Here is a 19,533-nt window from a genome sequence, read left to right as displayed (position 1 = left end):
GTCAATAATTCACAAGTGTTAGATTTTAAAATTTTATTCTATGTACTGATAATATTTGACTACAACAACAGAATATTATTCTCAACATTTGCTACTTAGCCATTGTAGACTAGCTGGCGCACCTTCTTGCGAACGTTCCTTATTAAATTCCGTACAGACCAAGAGGTGACAAGTTTTGACACTTTTTTCCAATATTTTTCGAACTGTTGAATGGTTTCGGCTGCCGAGACATGTTTCTTAAGGGGCTGTCCATAAAAGACGTCACGCCGCAAGGGGGAGGGGGGTGTTTCATAAAACGTGACCTTTTGTGACAGGGGGGAGGGGGGGGAGGTTTTTGGAATATGACGTCCAATATTTTCAATGAGCGCATTTTTGAAATACCTAATTATATTACTGCTTTGCCCTATTTCCTGAAAAAATCTCCACAATAAATGTTTACATTCTATAGGAAAACGTGTATTTGTTGATGTAAAAGCTTCTTCTTGTAAATTCGGAAATGAGTGATGCAGGAAATCATTTCTGTTGTGATCAGCAAAAGTGCACGGAGGAGCGAGTAAATTAGTGAAATTAATAAATTTTGCCTAATATGAAATGCCTTCAAACGGTTTAACTTAAGTTATGCACTGACAATTTTTTCAGTAATTTGATTTTCTAGCATTGATAATAGTATATCATAAGAATTTCTCTTATCTGATTCTGATGCAGTTTATTCAATTGTACTTCATTTGAAAAAAAAAGCGGGAGATCAACGCTTTCCGAGAAAACCATATCCTTTCATGTCATGTTTTATGTGATTTTCCTCCACCAACATCAAAACTTATCGAATCATCCAATGATTGAACATACATAAATCAAGAATCATTTTAGCTCAAAATCACTACCCATTGTGTGACGGAAGATCAGTTCCGATATTGATCGATGTGATTTAAATTTCACTGATCAACTGATAATGAAAAGATTCTCCGGCAGTGATCTCATTTTGATGAGGCTTTGGTCTTTATTTTCTCAGCCCTGTATGCTACACTAAGGAAATATTATTCTTTACCTAAAATAATCATATATCTGTGTACCCCTAAGAGGAATAAAACAGATAATTTTAATGTTTCATCAATTCCAGCCAAATACTTTTATTAATTTATATAATTGATATTAATAAAATAATTCCGATGATTTTGTAGTTTTAGGGATATATTTTAATCTAATGACAACATGTAATAAATCGATTTTTCCCTCATAATTGTATGGTTTGTTGTACATATTGATAATGTATTGAGATGAATAATATTTATTTTGAATTCGTGACATGTGACATAGGAGGGGTGGGGGGTCTTTGCTTCTGTGACAATTTGAGACAAAGGGGGGATGGGGAGTCAAAAATCGTCAAAAAAAGCGTGACGTCTTTTATGGACAGCCCCTAAGATGTGCCTTCGTTAATGCCCAAAATTCCTCAATTGGTCGAAGTTGTGGGCAATTTGATGTATTCATGTCTTTTGGGACGAAAGTGACATTTTTGGTAGTATACCATTCTACCGTTGATTTCGAGTAGTGGCAAGAAGCAAGATCTGGCCAGAAGACAACAGCATCCTTGTGGTTTCGAATCATGGGTAGAAGTCGTTTTTGTAAACATTCCTTGATGTATATTTTGCTGTTCATTGAAGCAGTGGTGATGAAGGGTTTCGAAATCTTACCGCAGCTACAAATTGCTTGCCAGACCACAGCTTTCTTACCAAATTTTTCGACTTCAATCGATGTCTCGGACTGGTTTAACACTTGCCCTTCACGCACTGTATAATATTGTGGTCCCGACAAGGATTTGTAATCGAGTTTCACGCAGGTTTCGTCGTCCAAGAGTATGCAGTTCAAATTTCCAGCAAGAATTGTATTGTACAGCTTTCGAACCCTCGGCCTAATCGATGCTTCTTGTTTCGGACTACATTTTGGTTGTTTCTGCTTCTTATAGGTTCGAAAATTCAAACGTTTTTTAGCACGAAGAACATTTGACTTCGAAGTGCCCACTTTTTTGGCCACATCCTGGATTGAAATCTCCTTGTTTTGCTCGAACGCCTTCAGTATACGTTTATCTAACTGAGGGTTATCAGGACCATTTTTCGACCCGTTTTCGGTTTATCCTCAAAGGTGTTATCCTCATCGAACTTTCTGATTGCATTTCGCACGGCTTTTTCACTTACTCCTTCCATTTTTGCTATCTTTCTCAGTGACAGTCCGCGTTCTGTGCACCATTTGTACACAATTTTTTGACGTTGTTCTGCTGAAAGTCCACGCATTTCGAAACAAATTAATGAAAACGAATAAACAACTGCACAAGTGGTTAGAGAAGAGTGTAAACAACAGGACGCAGCCATAAAAATTGACAAATTCTGAACCATTGCGAAATGACAGCGGTTTTTGGTTGCGTCCATACTTTCTGGAACAGTCTTTATATAAACAGGTGCAGGTTCTTGAAGCCTAAAAGAGACCAAAACATTATTGTTGAATATATCAAACCCAGTAACCTCTTCAATTCGTGATCCGTCCGGGTAAAATATTTTCTCAGAGTCAATATGCCTGAACTTACTTGTAAATATTTTTGGGATTTCCATCGAGCGTAGGTGTTCCGGGATTCCATGCACTTCGCGCTGCATGGATGTGTCGAAAAATAAAGTTGAGTCAGGGACATTAAAAAGGCTGACACGGATAGGAATATATCTTGAAGGGTTGATTACCTGTGACATATGGTTAAAATATACTGTCATGAATCTTGTTTGAGATTGAAGCTCAACTAGCCTTTCGAAGTTATTAATAACCAGGGGGTCAGTACCTCACATCTTATTAGCAGTCACGATAAAAGCTCCCAAAAACGATCTTTCAATGGAAGAACTTCAAGACTCATTGTATGTGTCAAATGCATGCAGCCTAAAGCAAATCGCAAACAACGATATTGAATTCGTTCTAATTTGAAAATATCTATATTCCATCACTGAGAGTATCGTTGTCTGATACAACATTATTAGATCTTCCGGATGAGCACCCCACCCTTGTTATTGTTCGAAGAGAATTTACTCTTTGTTGGCATTTTGTTATCAGATACCTTTTTTTAAATTTTTGAATAACTTATACTAACTTACTAACTTATATACTAATTTACTAACTAATACAGAGAGCGAATCGATTCAATTGAAGATTGCATCGATTTTTGTCGGAATTTGCTTATAATATTATGTGACATTACATCCAATGGTTCTATATTTGTGAGTCTGTGTAACTCATTTGTAGTAAACCAGGGAGGACGCTTCAAAATCATTTTCTGAATTTTATTCTGAATCCTTTGAAGCGTTTTCTTCCTGGTGGAACTACAACTTGACCAAATTGGTACTGGATAAAGCATGGCTGCATAAAGACAGAGCTTAGAATTTCTGTTTATAAGAGGATTTAAACATTTAATTTATTTATTACACTTTGCCTGTATTCCTTCAATGTGATCCTTGTAAGTGAGTTTTTTGTCATACGTTAAACTCAAGTATTTAGCTTGATCAGGCCATGTTAATTCCAAGCCATTCAATTTGAGATTGCGATTAATGTTTGGTTTAAGAAAAGAAGCTCTTGGCTTATAAGGAAAGATAATTAATTGCGTTTTTGCTGCATTTGGTTTAATTTTCCATTTTTAAAGAAAATCACCGAAAATATTTTAGCTTCTTTGTAGGCGACTGCAGATCACTCTTAGTTTTCTACCTGTGGCTAACAGACTTGTGTCGTCACAGAATAGCGATTTTTGACAACCAACGGGTAGATTTGAAAGATCGGAAGTGAAAATATTATACAAGCTTGGAGCTACAATCAGGGCCGGTGAAAGAGGTGGGTACGGTGGTAGTACTACCCACCCGAAAATTCCAAAGGTGGGTAATTACCCACTTGAAATTTCTAACGAAAAATAATAGTAATGTTAGTATCATTTAAAACAATAAAAATAGTTTTATTGTAACTGAAAATAATAAATAAAAACAGAATTATAAAATGCTAGTACTCAAGGTAGAGCAAGGATGTGAAGATATACAACAAAAAGGTGAGGCGTTACAATGGTCATTTGAGAAAGCAGAAATCTTTTAGTGACTTAACTTTTACCTTCAACCAAAGGGGTCGAGTTTAAGCATCTCATTCATGGAAATCACTCGAGTCTCTGGTATGCCGGAAAGTACCGAAAAAGTTCTTTTACCATTTACTATACGAACCGGTAAAAGAAAAGTTACCAGAACTTGTCAGTTTCTACTTGCGACAGCATTCTTATACACATTGAGTTCTTCACTGTATGGACATTTTTCTCAATCTCTATACAGCTAGTTGAACATCAGAATGTAAGGTTTGTTCGAACTATTCAGTATTCGGTATTCAGTAGCGCTGCACTCACCGTTACCTGATGGAAACCCATAATGCTATTTTTACTTTTTCACTATTAGAGGTAGTGAAGAATTAATTGTGTACGAGAATGCAGCCGCAAGTAGAAAGTAACAACTTCTGATAACTATTCTTTTGTCGGTTCGGATAGTAAGTGGTGAAATACCTTTATCGGTACTTTTCGGCATACCAGAGACTCGAGTGATTTGCATTGATGAGATGCTTAAGTTCAACTCCTCTTGCGAAAGTTAAGTTAGTAAAAGATTTCAGCTTGCTAAAATCAACCTAGTCACATCTCGCCTTTCCATTCTTTATCTTCACATGAAATCACTCATAATCTTTTGACGTATAATTGCGTCTTTGTTTTCTATACCGGGGTACAAATTCAAAATATAGAAGTAAAACCATATAGACAGTGGTCAGGTTTTGAACATCTACAATTCAACCACGAACAATGTCTAATTCTCCCTGTTTTTCAATCCATTGTCATTCCTCTAATTGATATGACGGTTTCGTATACATAAGTTCACGGTTTCCATATGATTTCTGCTCTTCAATGAGTGCGTTCGCACTCTGTGCGGTTCGATACTGCCGTAGAGAAGGTTGCTTCCACATCGTCCAAAAAGTTCAGGAACTAACTCGAAAAACAACATTTCTTGAGCAAAATTTCTTTATTTAATATCTAAATTTTTATATCATACTTATAGAATGATATGTCCTTGGCCTTAAAATGAGCTTCAGTTGCGGCGATGAATCTCTCAGATCATCAAATGACAAGTAGTCGCTGGGGGTTAGGTTATTGAGAATATGGTGGGTGAAGAAACAGATCGGTGCCATTATTTTCATTGACTTGTGGCACGGTGCATTTTCATGGTTGAAGATGATTTTTTCTGCTTCATATGAGGCCGTTTTATTATGATTTCATACTTCAAACGCATTAATAACTCCTAACTCATTAATAACTAAAAACTTTTGATGTTACTTCCTTTTCAAGATAGTCGACGTTAATTATACCTCGAGCATCTCAAAACTGAGGCCATACTTGTTGCAGCTACCTGTTGCGTTTTCCCCATCTAAATGTTGAAAGAACTCCGGAGAAAAAAGATAGATCCATGTTTCGTTCACTGTTTCATACCAACGCAAGAAATCCTTTTTATTGCGACTAAACAGTGCCGACCACCGACTCTGGATTGTTGATGCGTTGTTGCTTTTGATAGATTGTGAGCGAACGAGGCCCCTATTTGGAAAAGATTTTTTTCATGCCCAGATTATCGCATACGATCATAAAAGCACTTCCAGTTCTGTCGGACTTTGATTTTGTGTTCATCTATAACGATTATCAAAACTTGCTTACATTTTTTTCCTGATGACTGCTTAATTTGGTCACGTTAAAATCAGAATACCACAAATCTTTGTTTTTAATCTGAGTGCGGGTAACACTTCTTAAACCATTGCTGGACTTGCCTTATAGGAAGCAATGTTTTATCAATAAACGGAATTCGTTATTTTTAAGTTTTCGTAAATCAAAAAGTAACTTCACTTATATGTCGGTAAGTTTAGTGTATGTGGTGCGATTGACGTGAAAACTTGACACTTGTCTTTTGAAAGATGACGATAGCTTGACATTAAAAACGTCATCTCAGTCGGTCCCGGGACTTTTTTTTTACAATGTGCTATGCACATCAGCGGCTGGATTTGTTTTGTGCACCGTTCGATTAGCCCGGGTTTGCGGTTCAATGCATACGGCGCTGGTCTTATAAGCCAGTTGTCATATGTTCGAGCTCCGACGTGGAATGATTCATAGTGTCAGTAGGATCGTAGTACTAGCCATAAAATGATTCTGTATGCTAAGAATCGGCTGCGAAGTCGGTTGAAACAGAAAGGCCAAATTCCACAGAAGGAATTTAATGCCAAGACATTGCGTTCGATTCATGCGAGACATTTTTCACCATCAACCTCAACCAACTAAATCAAAATTCTCAAAGAAATAATTTCGAAAATTTGCAAACACAAATAATTTTATACGGAACCTAAAAAACTGCTGACTTAATATTCCAAACAAATATTGGCAGAAATTTTGTAGTTTGATATTGTATTTAACCCTTAAATGCGTAATTTTGTTTTACAACAAAATATCGAAAACGCTTCAAGCTTCGAATTTACGCGTCTCATGCAAAGTTATATCGAAACAAAATATTATTTAAAAATCGACTAAATAATACTTCAAAATAGTGGGTCGTTCTCCCCGGTACGAATAATTACCCACCTGGGCTTAATATGTTTCACCGGCTCTGACTACAATCGAACCCTGCGGAACACCTGCTCGTACGGGTAGCAATTCAAATTTACAATTCTGATAGCTAACCAGAAGAGTACGATCAGTTAAATAGTTTTGAATCATTTTGATCAAATAAATGGAAATCAGACATTTATGCTATTAAACCTTTGTACCAAACACTGTCGAATGCCTTTTCTATGTCTAGAAGAGCAACTCCAGTGGATAACCCAGAAGATTTATTTGATTTTATCATGTTCGTTACTCTGACAAGTTGATGAGTAGTTGAATGTTCATGACGATATCCAAACTGCTCTGGTAAAAAATCGAATTCTCATTAATATGAGACATCATTCTCAACAAGATATTTTTTTCAAAAAGTTTACTGATAGAAGAAAGTAAACTACTTGGTCGATAATTTGATGTTTCTGCTGGGTTTTTATCAGGTTTGAGGATAGGAATTACTTTAGCGTTTTTCCATCTTTTTGGGAAGTAAGCTAATGAAAAACACTTGTTGAAAATTGTAACCAGGAGTCTCAAGGCAACATCGGGAAGATTTTTAATAAGAATATGAAAAATTCCATCATTACCAGGAACCTTCATGTGTTCAAGTCTCCTAATAATTGACTCAATTTCATCAAAATTCGTCTCAATAATGTCGTCTTGTAATAACACTTGAGTTGAAATATGATCATATTTCAGTGAGACTTTATTTTCAATAGGACTCAAAGCAAAGCAAAGTCTTGGCATTACATTCATTTCGAGGAATTTGGCCTTTCTGTTTCAACAGACTTCACATCGGATTCATAGCGTACAGAATCATAGCATGGCTGGTACTATGGATCCTACACTAAGAACCCTTCCAAGTCGGGGCTCGAACATACGACAGCTGGCTTATAAGACCAGCGTCCTATGCATTGAACCGCCAACCCGGGACTCACAACGTTCAAATTGTGGACACTCTCGAACTGCTGAGCAAGTTTTTGAGCTTTTTCGCCATTTGTAAGAAGTATTTGATTTCCTTCCTTGAGAGCAGGAATTGGTTTCTGAATTTTCTTAAGAACCTTAGAAAGTTTCCAGAAAGGTTTAGAATATGGTTTAATTTGTTCTGCTTCTTTAGCGATTTTCATTTCTCAAAAGAGTAAATCTACGTTTAATTTCTTTTTGTAAATCCTTAACTATGTTTTTCATAGCAGGATCACGAGAACGTTGATATTGTCGTCGACGAACATTCTTCAACCGGATGAGCAGTTGAAGATTGTCATCGATGATAGGAGAATTTAATTTAGTTTGAGCTTTGGGAACTGAAAGATTTCTAGCTTCGATAATGTAATGATTCATATTATCAATAGCTGTATCGATATCCGCAGAACTTTCTAAAATAGTTCCATGATCCACATGATTTTCAATGTGAGATCTGTAATCCAACCAATTAGCTCTATGATAGTTGAATATAGAACTAATTGAATTAATTATAGCTTCGTTGGAAAGTCTGAATGTTAAAGGAAGATGATCTGAGTCAAAGTCAGCATGTGTAATCGGTTCACTACAAATGTGAATTTGATCTGTTAGAACCAGATCAATTGTAGACGGGTTTTTTCACGGAAGAGAAACAAGTCGGATTACTGGGATGAAGAACTGTGAAGTAACCAGCTGAGAGTTGATTATGAAGTATTTTACCATTACTGTTATTTTGCCTACAATTCCACTGGACATGCTTAGCATTCAAGTCCCCTATTACGAAAAATTTCGGTCGATATCTTGTGAGTTTTTGCAAATCGCCTTTAAAGAAATTTAATTGTTCGCCGGTGCATTGGAATGCCAAAATAAATTCCATTAATGGTTTCAACTTCGATTCCCAAGCTTTCAATAACTTTAATATTGAAAGAAAGTAAAATTCGATGTTTAATTTGATGTTAGACAAAAATGGCAACTCCACCACCCATTCCAGTAAACCTGTCGAATCTATGAACCACATAATGTTTATTGCTTTTCAATTTGACATTTGGTTTAAGAAAAGTTTCTGTCACAATGGTAATATGAATTTGGCGAACTTTGAGAAAATTTTAAAATTCATCTTCACTCGATTTTAAAGATCGAGGATTCCAATTTAAAATATTCAAATATATATTTAACATCACTGTTAAATTTTAAATTCATTATAATATTATTTGCAAATTCCCATTAGACTTGAAATGCTTCAAAAAGTGATGAAGTCGAATTCATTCGGATGATCATTTGAAAAAGTTAATCTTGTAGGTAGATCATTTTATTTTCAGTTATATCGCCTAAATCGACTTCATTTAAAGAAGCGACTGACATTAGAAGAAGATGCTTTGGCCGACCTATACCTATTAATAAATTGTTCTCGTTAGAAGATGAACTTCAAGGCATTCCTGTGTTTTGATTATTTACATAAGAAAGATTAAGTGGAAGATTTCTACCTTTTACAATAGCGTAACTGATATTAGAAGTGGATGATGACGAGGTCGATCAACCTGTCAATGAATTGTTTTCGTTAGAAGAAGAATTGGAAGGCGTACCTGTTTTTTGTTTTAAATTCGAAGAAATAAGTGCCTTAGAAGAATTAGGCGTGGTATTTGTAACGGTTTTTTTTATTTTCAGGTATGTTCTGTAAATTTAAGGTCGTTAATTTGACTTGTTGTCTAAGCGAACGAGCGTTTAAATTTTTTCCCTGACAGGACATTTCAAATAATTGGATTTATGATTTCCATCGCAATTTGAACATGAAAATTTATCAGTGGTTTCATTCATTGAACAAACGTCTTTCGAATGCGATTTACCACAATTCAAGCACTGTATATCCACATGACAATTTTTGTTTCCATGGCCGAAGCCTTGACAACGACGACATTGCGTTAAGTTTGCAATACGATTATGCCATTTATAATGTTCCCAATGAATTTTAATGTGGGAAATGAAACGTACTTTTTCTAAAGTTTTCAAATTGTTTACGTCACTTCGATTGAAGTGTATTAGGTAAAGTTCATGGGAAATTCCAGAGCGTGGTTTAGAAGTACCAATCACTCTTTTTTCATAAGTATTACTTGGGAAAGGGCAAAACCAAGCAAGTCTTTTAGTTCATTTTTAATTTCATCAGTACTTTGATCATTTGAATCATTTGATTAGTCTTTCAAGACAGCCTTTCAAATTTATGAAGTTTCTCGGACAAATATCGGATAAGACGTTCGTAATCTTTCAATGCATCAATCAAAACTCGACATTCTCCTCTTCGTCCGATTTGAAATGAGACTTTTACTTCCGGGAGAAAAGTAGAAAGCTCAGTACGGAATGCTTTGAAGTCGGAAATCATCACCGTCACTGGTGGCATAGATTGTTGTTTCTTCCCAGAACGACGAGCGTAAATTAAGGACATTTTTGAAGAATTTTCTTCTATGTCGCTACAATCGGATTCAGGAAGAATCTCGTAAATATTGTTAGACAGCATAAAATCAACGGAAGGGAAATCCGTCCGTTGTCTTTTATTGTTACATTCAGATTCTATAAGATCGTGAATGTTATTAAAAAAATGTCGAATAACGGATTGTGATTTATTCCGTATTGAATTATTTTTAGCCTTTAGCTTGTTGCATTCCCGGTTGGACGCAGGCTTTTTTAAAATGAATGAAATTTAAAATTCAATTAACTAGGTTAAAGTAGTCTTCGAGTTTAGAAAAGTCTTGATAAAGACTGATTTTGTGGTAGTCTTAATAAAGACTGATTAGTTCGAAGAATAGCTCTTTGAATAGCTAGCCTCAAAAAAGGCTGATTAATTTCTTAGTCTTGAAAAAGACTGATTATATTAGAATTTCACTCTTTGTATAGCCTTGAGAAAGGCTGACTAATTGTTAGCCTTTAAAAAGACTGTTAGTGATTCAGGTAGCCTTGAAAAATACTGAAGCCTTGAATCAATGAAACTCTAGGTAGCCAGAAAATTTTTCCAGGAGCCAAGAGCTATACGCGTGCAGTGCGAACGACTGTTCAACACCGACTGGTTATCAGATACCTAATGTGTCCTCCCCACGTGCATTTGGAATCAAACCACACCCCAAGGTAGTTGAAAGTCAAAACCTGTTGGATCATTTTTCTCATCATATGAAGCTGAAGCTGCGCGGGATCATGCTTCCTTGAACAGACGACCAGTTCTGTTTTTTCCGCATATAATTCGAGGCATGACCCTGCGGTAGACCCATGTAGCTAATTCTGATTGTTGCCAAATCGCCATGCGAAAAATACATGCATTTCTCTGACAAAAGGGTGTGCAAATAATTATTTATAATCGCTGGAAGTCCATGTTGATGTAGCTTGTCTGAAAGAACATCATCGGAAACTGAATCAAATGCTCTTTAAATGTCTAAAAATACAGATGCCATTTCTTGTTTTTGAGCGAAGGCAATTTGGATGTCAGACAAAAGTAATGCAAGGCAATCATTCGTCACTTTATTTTTACGGAAACCAAAGTGATTATCTGACAACAAACCGTTCGTCTCAACCCAAGTGTCGAGACGTCGAATTGAATTTTATTATTTAATTTTATCGAACAATTTTCTGATGCAGGACAACATTGCAATGGGCCTATATGAGTTGTGATTGGAAGCTGGTTTCCTAGGCTTTTGAATGGCGATAACTTTCACTTGCCTCCAGTCAGGTGGAAAAATATTTTGCTCAAGAAATTTGTTGAACAATTCCAACAAACGTCTTTTTGCAAGGTCGGGCAGATTCTTCACCAAGTTGTATATAATTCTGTCCAACCCAGGAACGTTATTGTTACAAGACATGAGTGCTATAGAAAATTCCATCATTGAAAAGGGGCTATCAATGGAACCATTATTTGGAGAAGACTCCCTAATAATGCTATGCGTAGGAACAGAATCTGGACATACTTTCCTCGCAAAATTAAATATCCATCGGTTCGAGTATTCCTCACTCTCATTTCCTCATTCGTCTGGTCGTATTCCAAAGAGTACTCATTGAGGTTTCTCTTGACAAACCTTCGACAAAATGTCTCCAAAAGCTACATTTCATGGCCCGATACATGCTCTTGTACTTGGTTTCTAAAGTAAAGAATTTTTCAAAATTCTGAGGAGTTCCTCCTCCTCGTTCTAAAAATGTCTTGAAAGCATTTTGTTTCGCGTGATTAGCATCTGAGCACTCTTTGTCCCACCAAGGGTTTGGAGGCCGTCAATATGAGCTAATTGTTCACACGCCGTACGTTAACCTTTGTATTATCTTTTGTGGTCCTCGCACTTGCACGCAAAGTCTCTGCTATATACTCTCCTATCTGTGCTCTCCTATCAAAAAAGTAATAATTTCTATAACTTTGTCTCGTCTAAAAAGTCTCAAGTTAGAATACTAACCCACTACGAAATCACGAACCAAACAAATTTGACCACTGTGATCTCTTACACTGATCAAATTGAAATGATTGATCAGAGAAACTGTTAATCCTCAGATACAAAATTTTTTATTTAAGAAACCGAAAATCGCTTTACAAAAACTCATATTAGACTACTCGGAATCGAAGTCCACATCTAACCGTCTCATATCCCCAAATCAACGTACTTCGGGTCAATATTTGAATATCAAGAACATGAAAAGTAAGTCGCATCGTCGCTTAGCGATTCCAAGGTTTACGATACAGCAAAGAGAGACAGAATTGGAGAGAATGGGCAATCGCTTCTTACGCAAGTGGGGTAATACAAAAACAGCCGCCCGATGTTCATTCCTCACAGGTTTGGAGAAATGAGCTTTCATGACAAAATATGCCTTATTGCGTAACACGTGATCGTTACAATAGGCGTTCACACTCAACACAACGGAAAAACTGAAAGTTTGCAGTGGTTTAACTATTATTAGGCTTATATCACTAGAGCGAAAAATTACAACTTCTATCAACTCGAAATACACTGTCAACAAGAAATAATTTTCCATCACTCTCTGTTATTCATGCTATTGGTCATAACGATTCAAGCGCTAGGTTTTTAATTGTTGGGAATTATGTGTACTATGAATAATTGGAACTGAGTAACTTTTATTTGATACACTTGATAGAGGCCATACACGGTGTTATTTTACCACCCACTGATAAATAAAGGTATCATCTCACTGCTAGGTAGATTAAGAACGTTAAGATGTATAATAGTCTAAATTTCATTTTCTTTTTGAGACATTCAGTTAACTTAGATCATTTTGTTGAAACAGAAAATGACAATTATAGAACAATAGTACTCAAGGGAAACCAATGATTTGGAGATGTACAACGAAAGGGTGAGACGAAGAATCGTGTAAACAAGCAGAAAACTTTTTATAACTTAATTTTTATCTTCTACCAGAGAAGTCGTGCCTACAGAACGGCTGTTTTGTGAACCTATCAACCTAATAAACAAACGTGTCTAAGACTTTCCAGTTCGATTCAGGCATCGTCGAGAAATTGTGGCGCACTGAAAACACTATTTTATGTCGGTCATGTCTATATATATATATATATATATATATATATATATATATATATATATATATATATATATATATATATATATATATATATATATATATATATATATATATATATATATATATATATATATATATATATATATATATATATATATATATATATATATATATATGTATATATATATATATATATATATATATATATATATATATATATATATATATATATATATATATATATATATATATATATATATATATATATATACATATATATATATGTATATATATATATATATATATATATATATATATATATATATATATATATATATATATATATATATATATATATATATATATATATATATATATATATATATATATATATATATATATATATATATATATATATATATATATATATATATATATATATATATATATATATATATATATATATATATATATATAGATATAATTACATCTCCCGAACCGTGAAAGCTTGACATAATCTAATCAGAGACCACATTGAAGCTCTAAAATCAGAGACCACATAAAGCTTCGTTGCATATCTTGGAGAAGTTTAAGCCAATGAGAAAAGTGGAGTTGGTCGATTGCGTCACTTATACCTTATCATATCTCTGGCACTAAAAGTGACATCGATTAGACAATCAAACTTAATCAATAGCCCAATAGTTGCTTTAAAGTAAGCCCAAGCTTGTTGAAATCGATTCATCTCTGAGAAAATTGAGCGCTAAAAATATCAAAGTACTTTGTCGATTAAGTCACTTACACCACTATATCTAGGAAACCAGAAATAATTGCTCTTCAAATTTGATCAACAGCCTGATGATAGCTTTCAAATGAATCTAGGCTTGTAGAAATCGTTTCAGCCATTTTTAAGAAAATTGAGCAGTAAAAATATACGTTTTATCGGTTACGTAACTTATAATATTATATTTCCGGAACGAGAAATCAGTCATTTTATTTTCAGAAATTTACCAACAGCCCAATAGTATCTTTCAAATGAACCTAAGCTTGTTAAAATCGGTCCGGCCAACTTCGAAAAAATTGAACAATAAAAACAACGCGTTTTGTTGGCCACGTTACTTATATCATCATATCTCCGAAACCAGAAGTCAGCCATTTGAACTTCGAACTTGATTAATGTTTCAACAGTAGCTTCAATAGGAGCCTAAGTTTGTTGGAATCGGTTCAGCGCCCTCTGAAAAAATTGAACTGTAAAAATTTTGTTGATTGGTGCACGCACATTTACACACTTACACATACAGACATTTTCAGATCTCGTCGAGCTGAGTCGAATGCTATATAATACTATGGGTGTTCAAGGTGTAAGGGTGTACCTGCAAGAGAAGAGAGTCACATGTGAGCCTGCATAAAACACGCGCACGAAATCTCAGGCATACTCTCGTATGCGTGTTAGTACTAGATCGATAATGGTGTGCTTTATGGAACCATCTCGTATGACCACTCATATGCTGGCTCGTGTGCTGGTTCGTGTGCTGGTTCGTATCGCTCGTGTGCTGGCTCGTATGCCGTATGCTCGTATGTTTAGTCAACATTTGTATGATAACGATTCCAAGTTTCATACAGTTTTCGATCGACCTTGACTCACCAGAGCGTTTTTTTATTTAATAATCTAATTTTGAATATATTATAGAATTTCATTTATCTGCGATGAATATACCATACAAAATTATTGCGATGGATTAGAATGTGTATAGCGTAAAATAAGAATATCATATAGTTTTAGTAGAGGCTTCATAATACATTGCTGAAAACCGCTATGGAATATTATTAATGCTGGTGGTCATAATGAATTTATGAATTTTCTTCAACAAATAATTTCAAACATATTTTATTATGAGAATTTCTTAAGCCTACTGTCGCGTTTAGTTATCACCTGTATCACGTAAAAATGAATTTAAACTGTATCCATTGACATCACCATTATCCATTATAAGTTGATTCATTCGTACAACCTGCATTCTTGTAGTATCAGGATCGCTCTAGCTTGAACAGTTCTAAACGTCGTGGTGGGGGTGTTCTACTCGCTGTTCGCTCTGGCTATGAAAGTCGTTTAATCATTCCTCCAGGATCATCAGGTGTTGAACATGTGTGGGTTGCAATAAGCCTGGAAAAATACACTCTTTTCGTTTGTGTCTTGTACATTCCGCCTGATCGTACTAATGACTCCCAACTTATCAACGAGCACTCGCAATCATTGTCATGGATCATTCCTCAAATGCAGAAAACGGATAATATCGTCATTCTGGGTGACTTCAACTTCAGCGGAATATCATGGCAATTCCAGCCATCGCGCTACTATTTTCCTGACGTTGGCCGATCAACTATCGGAACTACGGCCACTGAGCTGTTAGACGATTACACCACCGCTGGATTAGTACAATTGAACGGAGTTTCTAATGCTAATAATCGCATTTTGGATCTTTGCTTTTCAAGCAATGAGATCACAAATGGTATTTCAGTTTTGAAAGCCCCTGTTCCTCTAGTTAAAGAATGTGTTCATCATCCACCGCTTCTCATCAGTTTTCATTCTAGCCAACCTATCGCACTTCGTGAAATAACTGAAGCAGTGTCATACAATTATCGAAAATCTGATTTCGTCTCTATGAATCAATTTTTTGATAGCGTTAATTGGAATGACGTACTCTTTGATTGCGATGCCAATCAAGCTGCTGAAAAAATCAGCCACGTCTTTCTCTATGCCATCGATCAATTTGTGCCGAAAGTTATAAAGTCTCACACCCTTCAGCCTAAATGGTCATGCGAGAGACTCAAACAATTGAAAACTGCAAAAAGATCCGCTCTGAGAAAATATTCGAAAAATAGAACTGATTACCTTCATTCACGATATGTGGCGATAAATAGCACATACAAACGTCTGAATAAACAGTTATTTGAAGCTTATCAACAGAAAACACAGGATAATCTAAAAAACAACCCGAAAGCTTTTTGGAAATATGTTAACGAACAGAGAAAAGAAAGTGGGCTACCGAAAACTATGGTAAACGGTGATATTGAAGCAAAATCGACTGATAGTATTTGTAGTCTTTTCCGCGATCACTTCAGCAGCGTTTTCAGCGACGAGAAACTCGACATCGATTCCATTGCTGAAGCCGCTAATAATGTACCTTGCTTTCCATCTGTCGGCTCTCCGAACACTATATCGATTTGTGATGTGATCGAAGCGTGCAAGCGTCTTAAATGCTCATCGAATCCTGGCCCTGATGGTATCCCGTCAATTGTGCTAAAGAAATGTGCTCCCAGTATCGCAGCTCCATTGGCCAACGTTTTCAATAGCTCGCTGTCGTCAGGCCTATTTCCAGACATCTGGAAAACCTCGCTATTATTCCCCGTTCACAAAAAAGGTGATAAACATATAATCTCTAACTATCGTGGTATTGCGTCATTAAGTGCACCTTCTAAATTATTTGAGCTGATTGTCATGGATTTCATGCACCGTTGTAGCTCACAGTACATATCTACCGACCAACATGGATTCGTTCCCAAGCGTTCAACAAATACAAATCTCGTTTGTTACACATCGCACATCATTTCTGAGATGGAGAAGGGTCATCAAACTGACTCTATCTATACCGATTTATCAGCTGCTTTCGACAAGATCAATCATGATATCGCTCTAGCGAAACTCAACCGCCTTGGATTCCATGGTAGATTTTTAGACTGGATAAAGTCCTATCTCGTTGGCGGCAAAATGTCGGTAAAAATTGGTGACACTGTTTCTAATTCGTTTTCCATTACTTCTGGTGTGCCACAAGGTAGTCACCTTGGACCTCTTCTGTTCCTGCTTTACATCAACGACGTTAATCTTTCCCTGAAGTGCTTGAAGCTCTCGTATGCAGACGACTTTAAACTGTTTTTAAAAGTTGATAGCCAAAGCGATGCTAAATTGCTCCAACAACAACTTGATATTTTCGGTAATTGGTGTCAGGTCAACAGGATGGTACTAAATGCTTCAAAGTGTTCTATCATAACGTTCAGTCGCAAAAGAAAGCCGATCATTTTCAACTATTCGCTTCTCGGGACCGAGCTAAATAGAGTAAGCTGCATTAAAGATCTAGGAGTCCTACTTGATAGCAAATTAACTTTTTGCGATCATATATCATATATCGTTTCTAAGGCATCCAAACAACTCGGATTCATCTTCCGAATGACGAAATCATTCAGTAACATACACTGCTTGAAAGCATTATATATTGCCCTGGTTCGCTCTGTTCTCGAGTTTTCTGCAGTTGTGTGGTCACCTTATTACCATAACGGGGTACAACGCATTGAAGCTGTGCAGCATAAATTCATCCGTTTTGCCTTACGTCAGCTGCCTTGGAGAGACCCCCATAACCTTCCCAGATACGAACTTAGATGTAATCTCATTGGACTTGAGTTGCTTAGTGATCGACGCAATGTTTCGAAAGCAATGTTTGTTACCGATTTAATCTTGGGAAACATCGACTGCTCCAGCCTTCTCGGACAACTCGATATAAATATCAGACGTAGAACTCTCCGGGATAACCCTTTTCTTGTTCCCCAGTTTGCTAGAACGAATTATGCGAAGAACGAACCTGTATCAAGCATGATTCGTATATTTAATCGTTGTTATACTATTTTCGATTTTAATCTGTCTCGTACTACTCTCAGACGCTCATTTATAGTATTTTTCAAGAACTTGACCTAAGAATGACATTACTTATAATTCGTATATTTGTATTTAAGTTTGTGAGTTCTATGTATATTATGTTAGTTTGTAAGTGTACCTTGTATTTTATTATAATTAATTAATGTATCATTTGGATGTAATTATCTGTTGGTAAATGACCAATAGCATGAGTAACAGAGAGTGATGGAAAAAAATTATTTCTTGTTGACAGTGTATTTCGAGTTGATAGAAGTTGTAATTTTTCGCTCTAGTGATATAAGCCTAATAATAGTTAAACCACTGCAAACTATAAGCCTAATAATGTTGAACCACTGCAAACTTTCAGTTTTTCCGTTGTGTTGAGTGCAAACGCCTATTGTAACGATCACGTGTTACGCAATAAAGCATCAAACAGCTACCACTCCGATAAGGCATATTTTGTCATGAAAGCTCATTTCTCCAAACCTGTGAGGAATGAACATCGGGCGGCTGTTTTTGTTTTACCCCACTTGCGTAAGAAGCGATTGCCCATTCTCTCCAATTCTGTCTCACTTTGCTGTATCGTAAACCTTGGATATTCAAATATTGACCTTGATATTCAAATATTGACCCGAAGTACGTTGATTTGGGGATATGAGACGGTTAGATGTGGACTACTAAAGGGCAAACGAGAATTCGGTTCGATTTTCGGTTTCTTAAATAGAAAATCTTGTATCTGAGGATTAACAGTTTCTCTGATCAATCATTTCAATTTGATCAGTGTAAGAGATCAGAGTGGTCAAATTTGTGTAGTTCGTGATTCGTGATATATATATATATATATATATATATATATATATATATATATATATATATATATATATATATATATATATATATATATATATATATATATATATATATATATATATATATATATATATATATATATATATATATATATATTCCACCACTGGGTTTAAACAGGTTCTTATGCATATTTCTAGCTCAAGGATGCAACCGGAGTCCATGTGGTATTGGTGCCACATGCCAGGAAGTAATTGGTGGACGGCCCGTGTGTTCATGCCCGGCAGGATATAATGGAAACCCTCTAACGCAATGCAAAAGGTTGTAGTAATTCTAAATAATTTTACTAAAATGATAGTATTGAAAATATTATTGAAATTAATAGAATCATTCGATCAACTTTTTATGAACAAAATTGAGAAAACTGATATGATGAATTTAAAAAAAAAATGTGCAAATTTTATTTGATAACGTGAACGGCAATTTGTTGGTATCGAAGAAAAGAGCGGGACGGTAGTGTCAGGGAAATAATTGGATGATGTATATACGAATAAAACTGAATTACTTTTCGCACACTTCAATATATTGAGATTCGTTATCATTATTTAAAAATTTCAAATTTCTAGAGTATTTTTCCGCGAACGATGATCAAAGGTGGGCCATAAAACTGTCTGATAAATTCTTCTAGTTTGTAGAACTTGTTAGTTGTGGGCATAAAAACTTAATTCCGCACAACTAGTCCCCCCTTTTCCTGTTCCGGAAGAATCGAAAGTAGTGAAGAAAAACTTCAAATATAGAACTCATATCGATTTCTCAGCGATGCTTGAACCAATTTTCACAAATCTTGATTTGAATTAAGGCTCATATTGTCTTTAAAGCTACTGTGAAATTTTACCCGGATCCT

The 19,533-nt window shown here is 35.6% G+C and overlaps 1 protein-coding gene across 4 annotated transcripts in view; it reads left to right on the top strand.

Annotated features, from left to right (window-relative positions):
• Nucleotides 1-19,533, top strand: part of LOC131432822 (slit homolog 1 protein) — a 465,006-nt gene that overhangs the window by 297,931 nt on the left and 147,542 nt on the right. For all 4 annotated transcript variants that reach the window (XM_058599361.1, XM_058599360.1, XM_058599358.1 and 1 more), the window contains one exon: nt 18,830-18,950. In XM_058599361.1, the coding sequence (XP_058455344.1) occupies nt 18,830-18,950 (121 nt within the window). The remainder of the gene's footprint in view (nt 1-18,829; nt 18,951-19,533) is intronic.

Source organism: Malaya genurostris, chromosome 2 (assembly GCF_030247185.1).
Source record: "Malaya genurostris strain Urasoe2022 chromosome 2, Malgen_1.1, whole genome shotgun sequence".
Classification (NCBI taxonomy): Eukaryota; Metazoa; Arthropoda; class Insecta; order Diptera; family Culicidae; genus Malaya; species Malaya genurostris.
Note: the sequence above shows the minus strand (reverse complement) of the source record. Positions and strands in the feature narration are given on the sequence as shown.